At 53.0% G+C, this 13,604-nt stretch overlaps 2 protein-coding genes and 1 pseudogene across 2 annotated transcripts; all 3 read left to right on the forward strand.

Annotated features, from left to right (window-relative positions):
• Nucleotides 1–3,244: 3,244 nt before the first annotated feature.
• On the forward strand, nucleotides 3,245–3,540 carry LOC116499791 (annotated as a pseudogene).
• Nucleotides 3,541–7,275: 3,735 nt separating this feature from the next.
• On the forward strand, nucleotides 7,276–7,572 carry LOC116499737 (feather beta keratin-like). Its single transcript, XM_032204568.1, has one exon. The coding sequence runs from the start codon at nucleotides 7,276–7,278 to the stop codon at nucleotides 7,570–7,572; it is 297 nt and encodes a 98-aa protein (XP_032060459.1).
• A 3,735-nt stretch (nucleotides 7,573–11,307) lies between these two features.
• Nucleotides 11,308–11,604, forward strand: LOC116499748 (feather beta keratin-like). The gene has a single exon (XM_032204579.1). The coding sequence runs from the start codon at nucleotides 11,308–11,310 to the stop codon at nucleotides 11,602–11,604; it is 297 nt and encodes a 98-aa protein (XP_032060470.1).
• The last annotated feature ends 2,000 nt before the right edge of the window (nucleotides 11,605–13,604 follow it).

Genomic DNA, 13,604 nt, shown 5'->3' on the forward strand with positions numbered 1-13,604 from the left:
TACAGGGAGAAATGTGATGTCTTGGAGTGGAAAAACATGGGTGGATATGGTCCTAATATGGATCTCCTTCATGCCTGTAAGAGATGAGTACCCTTAAGGAATTTGGTCTTTGTAGGAGTGACTGAGAGGTGTGGTATTGGCAAGGTCTTAGAAGGATGTCCAGGAGCTCCCGCTCTCTAATTGTCGTATCACCAACAACCAAGGTTTGATCCTGTCTCCCCGTTGATGAAGCAAACCTTTGAATTGCTGGAAGGTATGTTTGTGCAGGCCAATGCCCAACTGGATGAAGCGCTGATGGTATATTAGCACTCTAAACATTTTGTATTGCCCATCCCTCCTCCAAGCACACCTGCCAAAGCCACAAAGAGGAGGGAGTCCCAAAGAAGTCAAAGGGATAGGTGGCATCCAGGACAGCTTTTAGAGGGTGATGTGAGGCCCCTTTAGATCTTGGCAGGACGCAGATAAATTCAGCCTTGGTGTGTATAATGGCGGCGGAATGCAAATGGCGATGCAAAGATTGTTTTCTCTCCTCCGAAAGGGCTTATGCAGAATCTTTCACTTGTCCTGAAAACACTGCAGAGGACAGGAATAGCGCAGGACAAGTATCATCTTCCCCACTGGAGCATTCCTGTGGTGAAAAGTGTTATGTCTTTCAGGGTACTACGTGTGCATCCCTGTGTCCTGAAGCCAAGTGGGTCTGGAGAAACCCTGCAGGACCCCTCCAAAAATCCCATTCTGATGCTGTGCAGGCTAGGCTGTGCCTGGGTTGGTCCCAAGCCAATGATTGCTTTGTCCCTCCACCCTGGCCTCAAGCTGGGGAGACCGAGGTTGTGGTAGACCAACAGCTCTGTTCTCAGTCCCTCCTTCCCACACGCTTGTCCTCCGCAGGCAGTGCTGTGCTCCTGCCGCTCTGATCCTGCCTCAGGCAGAGTTAGGGGCACGTCTGGTGCCCTTGCTCATCTGGCTGCCCTTGTGAGGACTCCCAGAGCATGCGTGCTGCTGAGCCGGGTGGGTGGGGTGTCCTGGGGAAATCCTACCAAATATGTGCTTGTGCCTGCTGTGCAGGCAGAATGATGTGTATCAATTACTCAGCATGTGCTTTTGTTATTGAAACTCTTGTAGTGGCTTTATGTGACAAGGTTTTGGTAGCAGTGGCCCACAGGGGTGGCTTCTGCGAGAAGAATCTAGAAGATGCCCCATTTTAGGTAAGGGCCCACTGCTGGCCAGAGTAGATCCAATAAGCAACGCTGTTTGCACCTCTCTGTGAGCATAATTAAGAAAGGGACACACACACACGCAAAAAAAGGTGGTGCTACACAGCATCTGGGGGAGTGAGTCGTGAGAAAGAGCCTTGCAGGCGCCATGGTCAGTGAAGAAGGAGGGGGAGAGGTGCTCCAGGTGCTGGAGCCCAAGTTCCCTTACGGCCTATGGTGTGGACCATGGCGAAGAAGGCTGTCCCTCTGCAGCCCATGGAGTACCACGGTGGAGCAGGGTTCCATGCTGCAGCCCGTGGAGGAGGCCACGGTGGAGCAGGTGGACCTGCACTGAAGGAGGCTGTGGGCTGTGGAGGACCCCTGCCGGACCCAGATCCTGGGCCAGACCTGTGGCCTGTGGAGAGGAGCCTATGTAAGAGCAGGTGACCTGGCAGGAGCTGTTGCCTGTGGGGGACTCATTTTGGAGCAGTTTGCTCCTGATGGATTGACCCTGTGGTACGGACCCATATCTGGAGCAGTTCTTGAAGAGCTGCTGCCTGTGGGAAGTCCACGCACAATCAGTTCAGGAAGGACTGCATCCTGTGGGAGGGACCCCAACGTGCAGGTTACGAGAGTGACTGTGAAGGAGCGGCAGAGACAAATGGTATAGACTGACCACAACACCCGATCCCCCATTCCCCTGGGCCGCTCGAGGGGAGGAGGTTGAAGAGGGCAGATGGGAGGAAAGCATGTTTGGTTTCTTTTCTTTGTTTCTCACTCCTCTAGCTTGTTAGTAATAGGCAATAAATAGTAATAGGCAATAAATCTTACTATCTCCCTATGTTGAGGCTCTTTTGCCCATCACAATAATTATTGAGCGATCTCCCTGTCGTTATCTCAAACCTTGAGCCCTTTTTATCCTATTTTCTCCACCTCTCCCTTTGAGGAGGGGGAGTGAGGGAGCGGTTGTTGTGGAGCTCGGCCGCCCACCCAAGTAAAACAACCACAGCTCTCCAACAGAAACTCTTGGGAGGGCAGCAGCCTTCATTCCCAATTCTTGGAGTTAAGAGGTGTAAAGCAGGAAGGTACAAAGGGGAGAAGTACGATTACAAAAGAAGAGCCAGGCACATTTCTCCCAAGAGAATTGTTAATCTGAGGGAGTCTAAAACCAAGATTAGAGGTGCCCTGCCTAGAAATACAATGACTAAAAGAACCTGAGTAAGCACTGCGTTAAGGAGGGAGATTGATAATGCTGACCCTCACACCTGGAAGTCCATCCTGAAACTTCAAGGCTAGGGAGGAGATGTACACCAGAAATCAGGGTGAGTGTTGGAGCAAGGCTCCAGGGAGTAAGAGGCTCCCATTCCCTAAAGAGGTAGGACAATCCGCATCATTGTCTTCATCATCTCTTTGTGCTGATGTGTATTTTTGCCCGGAAACATTCTGGCCTCTAATCCTGTGACTTGAAAGAAGCCAGCGTGGCAGAATGGCTATGACATGAGCAAGGAAATGAAAAGGGAGCATTGCAGGGAACAAATAAATGCCAGAGATTCTTAAATTGTAATATTTTGCATGTGAGATGAGCTTGCTAGTAAAAACACTACTTGTGCAAATGGTGCCTCTGGGCCTGGGGCAGTCTGGAACAGTATAAAAACTCATTCAACAGCAAGCTGCCTCATCCACTTCTCTTGCCGTCTCCTCCTTGGTGAACAAGGTGAGCTGTAGGAGCCTTCTGCGTACTCCCCTCTTGCTCTTCTCCCCTTGGCCTTCTGGCCTCCACCGAGGCTCTGCCTCTGTGTAGGTTTGGTGTGGGCCTTGCTCCTTGACTCTGCTCCCTCTGTTGCTGTTCTGCTTGTCACTGAGGGGGAAGGTGGGAGGAGGTCTTGGACTGTCTTTGCAGGGGCCCTGGGACTTCTCTCTGTCCTTGTCGACTGTGTCCCTGTTCCCCAGACTGTGCCTTCTGTCTTGGCCAGCAGGCTGTCAGGCTGCTGCTGACATGCTGCGTGTGCTTTGCCTGCCCCCTCTCCCAGGTTCGCCTCCATCCCGCAGCCATGTCCTGCTACGATCTGTGCCGTCCCTGTGGGCCAACCCCGCTTGCCAACAGCTGCAACGAGCCCTGTGTCCGGCAGTGCCAGGACTCCCGTGTGGTGATCCAGCCCTCTCCCGTGGTGGTGACCCTGCCCGGCCCATCCTCAGCTCCTTCCCCCAGAACACCGCTGTGGGATCCACCACCTCAGCTGCCGTTGGCAGCATCCTGAGTGAGGAGGGAGTGCCCATCTCCTCCGGGGGCTTTGGCCTCTCTGGCTTTGGTGGCCGCTACAGTGGCAGGAGGTGCCTGCCCTGCTAAAGCCCACGAGGTTGTCCAGTGAGCGCATCGACCAGGAAGCCCGAAGCCAGGTGCCGGACTGAGGACGGAGCTGCTGGCCAGAGTTTCCAGATGGGCTGAACACCCTCGTGGCCTCCTGCAGAGCAGAGAGGGAAGCCAGGGTGCCAGCCTACGCTGTCTGGAAACACGGCCAGCAGACATCTTCTTCTTCTCCCACTTTCTTCTCTGCATCACGAGTCCTTGTTATCTCCTGCTGTTCTGCGTCATGAGTTCATCTGGAAGCAAGTCAAGAGCATCCTCTTTGTTCTTCCTCTGGCCATGTAAGGGAGGAAGAAGTGCTTCCCGTTGTGGTGAAGGGGGGTCTGACTGACAGCTGTCCTTGTGGCAGCGTGGGCTGGATCCTTTCCTCCATGTGCTGCTTTGATTCCTTCTTCAGACTCATTAAAGTTTTTGCTTCCAAGTAATCTGAGTCTCCTTATGTTCCTTTTCTATTGGGATGTTCCGTGAAGATGTACAGGGAGAAATGTGATGTCTTGGAGTGGAAAAACATGGGTGGATATGGTCCTAATATGGATCTCCTTCATGCCTGTAAGAGATGAGTACCCTTAAGGAATTTGGTCTTTGTAGGAGTGACTGAGAGGTGTGGTATTGGCAAGGTCTTAGAAGGATGTCCAGGAGCTCCCGCTCTCTAATTGTCGTATCACCAACAACCAAGGTTTGATCCTGTCTCCCCGTTGATGAAGCAAACCTTTGAATTGCTGGAAGGTATGTTTGTGCAGGCCAATGCCCAACTGGATGAAGCGCTGATGGTATATTAGCACTCTAAACATTTTGTATTGCCCATCCCTCCTCCAAGCACACCTGCCAAAGCCACAAAGAGGAGGGAGTCCCAAAGAAGTCAAAGGGATAGGTGGCATCCAGGACAGCTTTTAGAGGGTGATGTGAGGCCCCTTTAGATCTTGGCAGGACGCAGATAAATTCAGCCTTGGTGTGTATAATGGCGGCGGAATGCAAATGGCGATGCAAAGATTGTTTTCTCTCCTCCGAAAGGGCTTATGCAGAATCTTTCACTTGTCCTGAAAACACTGCAGAGGACAGGAATAGCGCAGGACAAGTATCATCTTCCCCACTGGAGCATTCCTGTGGTGAAAAGTGTTATGTCTTTCAGGGTACTACGTGTGCATCCCTGTGTCCTGAAGCCAAGTGGGTCTGGAGAAACCCTGCAGGACCCCTCCAAAAATCCCATTCTGATGCTGTGCAGGCTAGGCTGTGCCTGGGTTGGTCCCAAGCCAATGATTGCTTTGTCCCTCCACCCTGGCCTCAAGCTGGGGAGACCGAGGTTGTGGTAGACCAACAGCTCTGTTCTCAGTCCCTCCTTCCCACACGCTTGTCCTCCGCAGGCAGTGCTGTGCTCCTGCCGCTCTGATCCTGCCTCAGGCAGAGTTAGGGGCACGTCTGGTGCCCTTGCTCATCTGGCTGCCCTTGTGAGGACTCCCAGAGCATGCGTGCTGCTGAGCCGGGTGGGTGGGGTGTCCTGGGGAAATCCTACCAAATATGTGCTTGTGCCTGCTGTGCAGGCAGAATGATGTGTATCAATTACTCAGCATGTGCTTTTGTTATTGAAGCTCTTGTAGTGGCTTTATGTGACAAGGTTTTGGTAGCAGTGGCCCACAGGGGTGGCTTCTGCGAGAAGAATCTAGAAGATGCCCCATTTTAGGTAAGGGCCCACTGCTGGCCAGAGTAGATCCAATAAGCAACGCTGTTTGCACCTCTCTGTGAGCATAATTAAGAAAGGGACACACACACACGCAAAAAAAGGTGGTGCTACACAGCATCTGGGGGAGTGAGTCGTGAGAAAGAGCCTTGCAGGCGCCATGGTCAGTGAAGAAGGAGGGGGAGAGGTGCTCCAGGTGCTGGAGCCCAAGTTCCCTTACGGCCTATGGTGTGGACCATGGCGAAGAAGGCTGTCCCTCTGCAGCCCATGGAGTACCACGGTGGAGCAGGGTTCCATGCTGCAGCCCGTGGAGGAGGCCACGGTGGAGCAGGTGGACCTGCACTGAAGGAGGCTGTGGGCTGTGGAGGACCCCTGCCGGACCCAGATCCTGGGCCAGACCTGTGGCCTGTGGAGAGGAGCCTATGTAAGAGCAGGTGACCTGGCAGGAGCTGTTGCCTGTGGGGGACTCATTTTGGAGCAGTTTGCTCCTGATGGATTGACCCTGTGGTACGGACCCATATCTGGAGCAGTTCTTGAAGAGCTGCTGCCTGTGGGAAGTCCACGCACAATCAGTTCAGGAAGGACTGCATCCTGTGGGAGGGACCCCAATGTGCAGGTTACGAGAGTGACTGTGAAGGAGCGGCAGAGACAAATGGTATAGACTGACCACAACACCCGATCCCCCATTCCCCTGGGCCGCTCGAGGGGAGGAGGTTGAAGAGGGCAGATGGGAGGAAAGCATGTTTGGTTTCTTTTCTTTGTTTCTCACTCCTCTAGCTTGTTAGTAATAGGCAATAAATAGTAATAGGCAATAAATCTTACTATCTCCCTATGTTGAGGCTCTTTTGCCCATCACAATAATTATTGAGCGATCTCCCTGTCGTTATCTCAAACCTTGAGCCCTTTTTATCCTATTTTCTCCACCTCTCCCTTTGAGGAGGGGGAGTGAGGGAGCGGTTGTTGTGGAGCTCGGCCGCCCACCCAAGTAAAACAACCACAGCTCTCCAACAGAAACTCTTGGGAGGGCAGCAGCCTTCATTCCCAATTCTTGGAGTTAAGAGGTGTAAAGCAGGAAGGTACAAAGGGGAGAAGTACGATTACAAAAGAAGAGCCAGGCACATTTCTCCCAAGAGAATTGTTAATCTGAGGGAGTCTAAAACCAAGATTAGAGGTGCCCTGCCTAGAAATACAATGACTAAAAGAACCTGAGTAAGCACTGCGTTAAGGAGGGAGATTGATAATGCTGACCCTCACACCTGGAAGTCCATCCTGAAACTTCAAGGCTAGGGAGGAGATGTACACCAGAAATCAGGGTGAGTGTTGGAGCAAGGCTCCAGGGAGTAAGAGGCTCCCATTCCCTAAAGAGGTAGGACAATCCGCATCATTGTCTTCATCATCTCTTTGTGCTGATGTGTATTTTTGCCCGGAAACATTCTGGCCTCTAATCCTGTGACTTGAAAGAAGCCAGCGTGGCAGAATGGCTATGACATGAGCAAGGAAATGAAAAGGGAGCATTGCAGGGAACAAATAAATGCCAGAGATTCTTAAATTGTAATATTTTGCATGTGAGATGAGCTTGCTAGTAAAAACACTACTTGTGCAAATGGTGCCTCTGGGCCTGGGGCAGTCTGGAACAGTATAAAAACTCATTCAACAGCAAGCTGCCTCATCCACTTCTCTTGCCGTCTCCTCCTTGGTGAACAAGGTGAGCTGTAGGAGCCTTCTGCGTACTCCCCTCTTGCTCTTCTCCCCTTGGCCTTCTGGCCTCCACCGAGGCTCTGCCTCTGTGTAGGTTTGGTGTGGGCCTTGCTCCTTGACTCTGCTCCCTCTGTTGCTGTTCTGCTTGTCACTGAGGGGGAAGGTGGGAGGAGGTCTTGGACTGTCTTTGCAGGGGCCCTGGGACTTCTCTCTGTCCTTGTCGACTGTGTCCCTGTTCCCCAGACTGTGCCTTCTGTCTTGGCCAGCAGGCTGTCAGGCTGCTGCTGACATGCTGCGTGTGCTTTGCCTGCCCCCTCTCCCAGGTTCGCCTCCATCCCGCAGCCATGTCCTGCTACGATCTGTGCCGTCCCTGTGGGCCAACCCCGCTTGCCAACAGCTGCAACGAGCCCTGTGTCCGGCAGTGCCAGGACTCCCGTGTGGTGATCCAGCCCTCTCCCGTGGTGGTGACCCTGCCCGGCCCCATCCTCAGCTCCTTCCCCCAGAACACCGCTGTGGGATCCACCACCTCAGCTGCCGTTGGCAGCATCCTGAGTGAGGAGGGAGTGCCCATCTCCTCCGGGGGCTTTGGCCTCTCTGGCTTTGGTGGCCGCTACAGTGGCAGGAGGTGCCTGCCCTGTTAAAGCCCACGAGGATGTCCAGTGAGCGCATCGACCAGGAAGCCCGAAGCCAGGTGCCGGACTGAGGACGGAGCTGCTGGCCAGAGTTTCCAGATGGGCTGAACACCCTCGTGGCCTCCTGCAGAGCAGAGAGGGAAGCCAGGGTGCCAGCCTACGCTGTCTGGAAACACGGCCAGCAGACATCTTCTTCTTCTCCCACTTTCTTCTCTGCATCACGAGTCCTTGTTATCTCCTGCTGTTCTGCGTCATGAGTTCATCTGGAAGCAAGTCAAGAGCATCCTCTTTGTTCTTCCTCTGGCCATGTAAGGGAGGAAGAAGTGCTTCCCGTTGTGGTGAAGGGGGGTCTGACTGTCAGCTGTCCTTGTGGCAGCGTGGGCTGGATCCTTTCCTCCATGTGCTGCTTTGATTCCTTCTTCAGACTCATTAAAGTTTTTGCTTCCAAGTAATCTGAGTCTCCTTATGTTCCTTTTCTATTGGGATGTTCCGTGAAGATGTACAGGGAGAAATGTGATGTCTTGGAGTGGAAAAACATGGGTGGATATGGTCCTAATATGGATCTCCTTCATGCCTGTAAGAGATGAGTACCCTTAAGGAATTTGGTCTTTGTAGGAGTGACTGAGAGGTGTGGTATTGGCAAGGTCTTAGAAGGATGTCCAGGAGCTCCCGCTCTCTAATTGTCGTATCACCAACAACCAAGGTTTGATCCTGTCTCCCCGTTGATGAAGCAAACCTTTGAATTGCTGGAAGGTATGTTTGTGCAGGCCAATGCCCAACTGGATGAAGCGCTGATGGTATATTAGCACTCTAAACATTTTGTATTGCCCATCCCTCCTCCAAGCACACCTGCCAAAGCCACAAAGAGGAGGGAGTCCCAAAGAAGTCAAAGGGATAGGTGGCATCCAGGACAGCTTTTAGAGGGTGATGTGAGGCCCCTTTAGATCTTGGCAGGACGCAGATAAATTCAGCCTTGGTGTGTATAATGGCGGCGGAATGCAAATGGCGATGCAAAGATTGTTTTCTCTCCTCCGAAAGGGCTTATGCAGAATCTTTCACTTGTCCTGAAAACACTGCAGAGGACAGGAATAGCGCAGGACAAGTATCATCTTCCCCACTGGAGCATTCCTGTGGTGAAAAGTGTTATGTCTTTCAGGGTACTACGTGTGCATCCCTGTGTCCTGAAGCCAAGTGGGTCTGGAGAAACCCTGCAGGACCCCTCCAAAAATCCCATTCTGATGCTGTGCAGGCTAGGCTGTGCCTGGGTTGGTCCCAAGCCAATGATTGCTTTGTCCCTCCACCCTGGCCTCAAGCTGGGGAGACCGAGGTTGTGGTAGACCAACAGCCCTGTTCTCAGTCCCTCCTTCCCACACGCTTGTCCTCCGCAGGCAGTGCTGTGCTCCTGCCGCTCTGATCCTGCCTCAGGCAGAGTTAGGGGCACGTCTGGTGCCCTTGCTCATCTGGCTGCCCTTGTGAGGACTCCCAGAGCATGCGTGCTGCTGAGCCGGGTGGGTGGGGTGTCCTGGGGAAATCCTACCAAATATGTGCTTGTGCCTGCTGTGCAGGCAGAATGATGTGTATCAATTACTCAGCATGTGCTTTTGTTATTGAAGCTCTTGTAGTGGCTTTATGTGACAAGGTTTTGGTAGCAGTGGCCCACAGGGGTGGCTTCTGCGAGAAGAATCTAGAAGATGCCCCATTTTAGGTAAGGGCCCACTGCTGGCCAGAGTAGATCCAATAAGCAACGCTGTTTGCACCTCTCTGTGAGCATAATTAAGAAAGGGACACACACACACGCAAAAAAAGGTGGTGCTACACAGCATCTGGGGGAGTGAGTCGTGAGAAAGAGCCTTGCAGGCGCCATGGTCAGTGAAGAAGGAGGGGGAGAGGTGCTCCAGGTGCTGGAGCCCAAGTTCCCTTACGGCCTATGGTGTGGACCATGGCGAAGAAGGCTGTCCCTCTGCAGCCCATGGAGTACCACGGTGGAGCAGGGTTCCATGCTGCAGCCCGTGGAGGAGGCCACGGTGGAGCAGGTGGACCTGCACTGAAGGAGGCTGTGGGCTGTGGAGGACCCCTGCCGGACCCAGATCCTGGGCCAGACCTGTGGCCTGTGGAGAGGAGCCTATGTAAGAGCAGGTGACCTGGCAGGAGCTGTTGCCTGTGGGGGACTCATTTTGGAGCAGTTTGCTCCTGATGGATTGACCCTGTGGTACGGACCCATATCTGGAGCAGTTCTTGAAGAGCTGCTGCCTGTGGGAAGTCCACGCACAATCAGTTCAGGAAGGACTGCATCCTGTGGGAGGGACCCCAATGTGCAGGTTACGAGAGTGACTGTGAAGGAGCGGCAGAGACAAATGGTATAGACTGACCACAACACCCGATCCCCCATTCCCCTGGGCCGCTCGAGGGGAGGAGGTTGAAGAGGGCAGATGGGAGGAAAGCATGTTTGGTTTCTTTTCTTTGTTTCTCACTCCTCTAGCTTGTTAGTAATAGGCAATAAATAGTAATAGGCAATAAATCTTACTATCTCCCTATGTTGAGGCTCTTTTGCCCATCACAATAATTATTGAGCGATCTCCCTGTCGTTATCTCAAACCTTGAGCCCTTTTTATCCTATTTTCTCCACCTCTCCCTTTGAGGAGGGGGAGTGAGGGAGCGGTTGTTGTGGAGCTCGGCCGCCCACCCAAGTAAAACAACCACAGCTCTCCAACAGAAACTCTTGGGAGGGCAGCAGCCTTCATTCCCAATTCTTGGAGTTAAGAGGTGTAAAGCAGGAAGGTACAAAGGGGAGAAGTACGATTACAAAAGAAGAGCCAGGCACATTTCTCCCAAGAGAATTGTTAATCTGAGGGAGTCTAAAACCAAGATTAGAGGTGCCCTGCCTAGAAATACAATGACTAAAAGAACCTGAGTAAGCACTGCGTTAAGGAGGGAGATTGATAATGCTGACCCTCACACCTGGAAGTCCATCCTGAAACTTCAAGGCTAGGGAGGAGATGTACACCAGAAATCAGGGTGAGTGTTGGAGCAAGGCTCCAGGGAGTAAGAGGCTCCCATTCCCTAAAGAGGTAGGACAATCCGCATCATTGTCTTCATCATCTCTTTGTGCTGATGTGTATTTTTGCCCGGAAACATTCTGGCCTCTAATCCTGTGACTTGAAAGAAGCCAGCGTGGCAGAATGGCTATGACATGAGCAAGGAAATGAAAAGGGAGCATTGCAGGGAACAAATAAATGCCAGAGATTCTTAAATTGTAATATTTTGCATGTGAGATGAGCTTGCTAGTAAAAACACTACTTGTGCAAATGGTGCCTCTGGGCCTGGGGCAGTCTGGAACAGTATAAAAACTCATTCAACAGCAAGCTGCCTCATCCACTTCTCTTGCCGTCTCCTCCTTGGTGAACAAGGTGAGCTGTAGGAGCCTTCTGCGTACTCCCCTCTTGCTCTTCTCCCCTTGGCCTTCTGGCCTCCACCGAGGCTCTGCCTCTGTGTAGGTTTGGTGTGGGCCTTGCTCCTTGACTCTGCTCCCTCTGTTGCTGTTCTGCTTGTCACTGAGGGGGAAGGTGGGAGGAGGTCTTGGACTGTCTTTGCAGGGGCCCTGGGACTTCTCTCTGTCCTTGTCGACTGTGTCCCTGTTCCCCAGACTGTGCCTTCTGTCTTGGCCAGCAGGCTGTCAGGCTGCTGCTGACATGCTGCGTGTGCTTTGCCTGCCCCCTCTCCCAGGTTCGCCTCCATCCCGCAGCCATGTCCTGCTACGATCTGTGCCGTCCCTGTGGGCCAACCCCGCTTGCCAACAGCTGCAACGAGCCCTGTGTCCGGCAGTGCCAGGACTCCCGTGTGGTGATTGAACCATCTCCCGTGGTGGTGACCCTGCCCGGCCCCATCCTCAGCTCTTTCCCCCAGAACACCGCTGTGGGATCCACCACCTCAGCTGCCGTTGGCAGCATCCTGAGTGAGGAGGGAGTGCCCATCTCCTCCGGGGGCTTTGGCCTCTCTGGCTTTGGTGGCCGCTACTGCGGCAGAAGGTGCCTGCCCTGCTAAAGCCCACGAGGATGTCCAGTGAGCGCATCGACCAGGAAGCCTGAAGCCAGGTGCCGGACTGAGGACGGAGCTGCTGGCCAGAGTTTCCAGATGGGCTGAGCACCCTCGTGGCCTCCTGCAGAGCAGAGAGGGAAGCCAGGGTGCCAGCTTGCACTGTCTGGAAACACAGCCAGCAGACAGCTTCTTCTTCTTGTGCTTTCTTCTCTTCAGCATGAGTCCTTGTTGTCTCCTGCTGTCCTGTGCCATGAGTTCATCTGGAAGCAAGTCAAGAGCATCCTCTTTGTTCTTCCTCTGGCCATGTAAGGGAGGAAGAAGTGCTTCCCATTGTGGTGAAGGGGGTCTGACTGGCAGCTGTCCTTGTGGCAGCCTGGACTGGATTTCTTCGACCACGAGCTGCTTTGATTGCTTCTTGAGACTCATTAAAGTTTATGCTGCATTGTAATCTGTGTCTCCTCATGATACTTCCCTTTTGAGATTCTCAGCCACGCTCTCTAGAGGGAACTGGGATAACGTAGAATCTAAAGTTGTGGTTAGCCCCCACATCCTCTGTGTGCCTACAGTCCTGTTTCTGAAGCACTGAACCAGTCCCGCAGGGCTGCGCAGGTGCTGCTTGTATGTTTGCCAGACAATTCTGCAGCATTCAAGTGAGGGATTTTGGCGAGTCCCTGTCTCACCCTTGCCTACGAGAGCAAGGAGAGGAAGAAACCCTCCTGGATGAAGCTGTTGTGCCTTCCTGACCTTCTGCCCCAAAATGCAAGAGAGCCAACATCAGGGAGGGAAGCAACATGGCTTGAGAGTGGCTGTTTGGTCCAACTACACCGCGCTCTGGTGATTGCTCCTGCCACAGGGGAAACAAGGGAAAACAAGCTCCATAGCCCTTCTTCCCTTATGCTCTAGTCCTCCACAGGAGATGCTTTTGTCTGTGTCACCCACTCCTGCTTGAGGCAGAGTGAGGGGCACCTCTCATGCTATCCCCTGTGCTGGGGAAATCCTATGATGCCTTACACCACAGCTAAAGGCCTGCATTCTCTGACCAACCACTGGTATGAGGCAAAGCCCTCAGCCTTGCTGTGCAGGAAGACTCTCAGGAAACATGCTCCTTGTCAACATTCCTGAGCCACCTCGAGCTGACAGCAGGAGCAAAGTGCAGTGAAAAGCTGATACCAGGGAGGGAAGGCAACAACTGCAGCAGGCAATCAGGGAGCGCAGGGTGCTGCAAGGCATTGCAGCTTTTTTGGGCAGACCCTGAGGTGCGAGACATGTTTTTCCTTGGAAAATTAATTGAAGCTTCCTTCCTTTCTTCTTTTGGGGTAGATGCAGCTGGTGTCCTATGTCCCAAGTGCACAGGAGATTTCTTCCTCATGCATATGAGTTGTCTGAGTGCAGCAGAGGCCCAATGGCCCTCATCTGGCTCACCTGGAGCCTCCCACCACACCCTCTTCCCATTGACCCTGGTGCTATAGTTAAGTTTTGTCCTGAGCCTTTGGCCCCCCCTTCAGATCCGGGTCATCAGTGTGGGTTGCCTGCTCTGTTGCAGATTTGCTTTTGCCTGCCCCTGGGTTGCCTTGGTAGGGCTAAAGTTGCCCAGTGGTTTCCCAGCTTTCCCTTGGGTCTGTCTGTGTTACTTTTTCTGGGCCTGGTCAGCAGTCTTTGGGCCCCGTGTTGACCCTGGTTGCTGTCACTGGACCTGACCCTGAAGTGTGGACTGTCTTGTCATCAGTCCTATGTCACCTGACCACCGAGCTAGACGCCTGGCTGAATCTGCCTTCCATCTCCTCATCTTCCTTGGTCAGGTGCTGTACAACGAGGGCCATTGCTGGTATAGCTGATGCCCTGTTGGCTGTGTGGCCTTGCTTGGCTCCTGGCTCCCATTGTGTAGGCAGCAGGTGGCTCGTACTGAGCTGTGACAGCACTCTTTGGGATAGATGTTTACTGTCATCATCAGGGTAGTACTGTGCACCTTCAAAGCTTTCCTCATCTTCCTAAATGAGGAATTTGGT

The sequence above is a fragment of the Aythya fuligula genome, chromosome 28 (genome assembly GCF_009819795.1).
Source record: "Aythya fuligula isolate bAytFul2 chromosome 28, bAytFul2.pri, whole genome shotgun sequence".
NCBI classification, from domain to species: Eukaryota; Metazoa; Chordata; class Aves; order Anseriformes; family Anatidae; genus Aythya; species Aythya fuligula.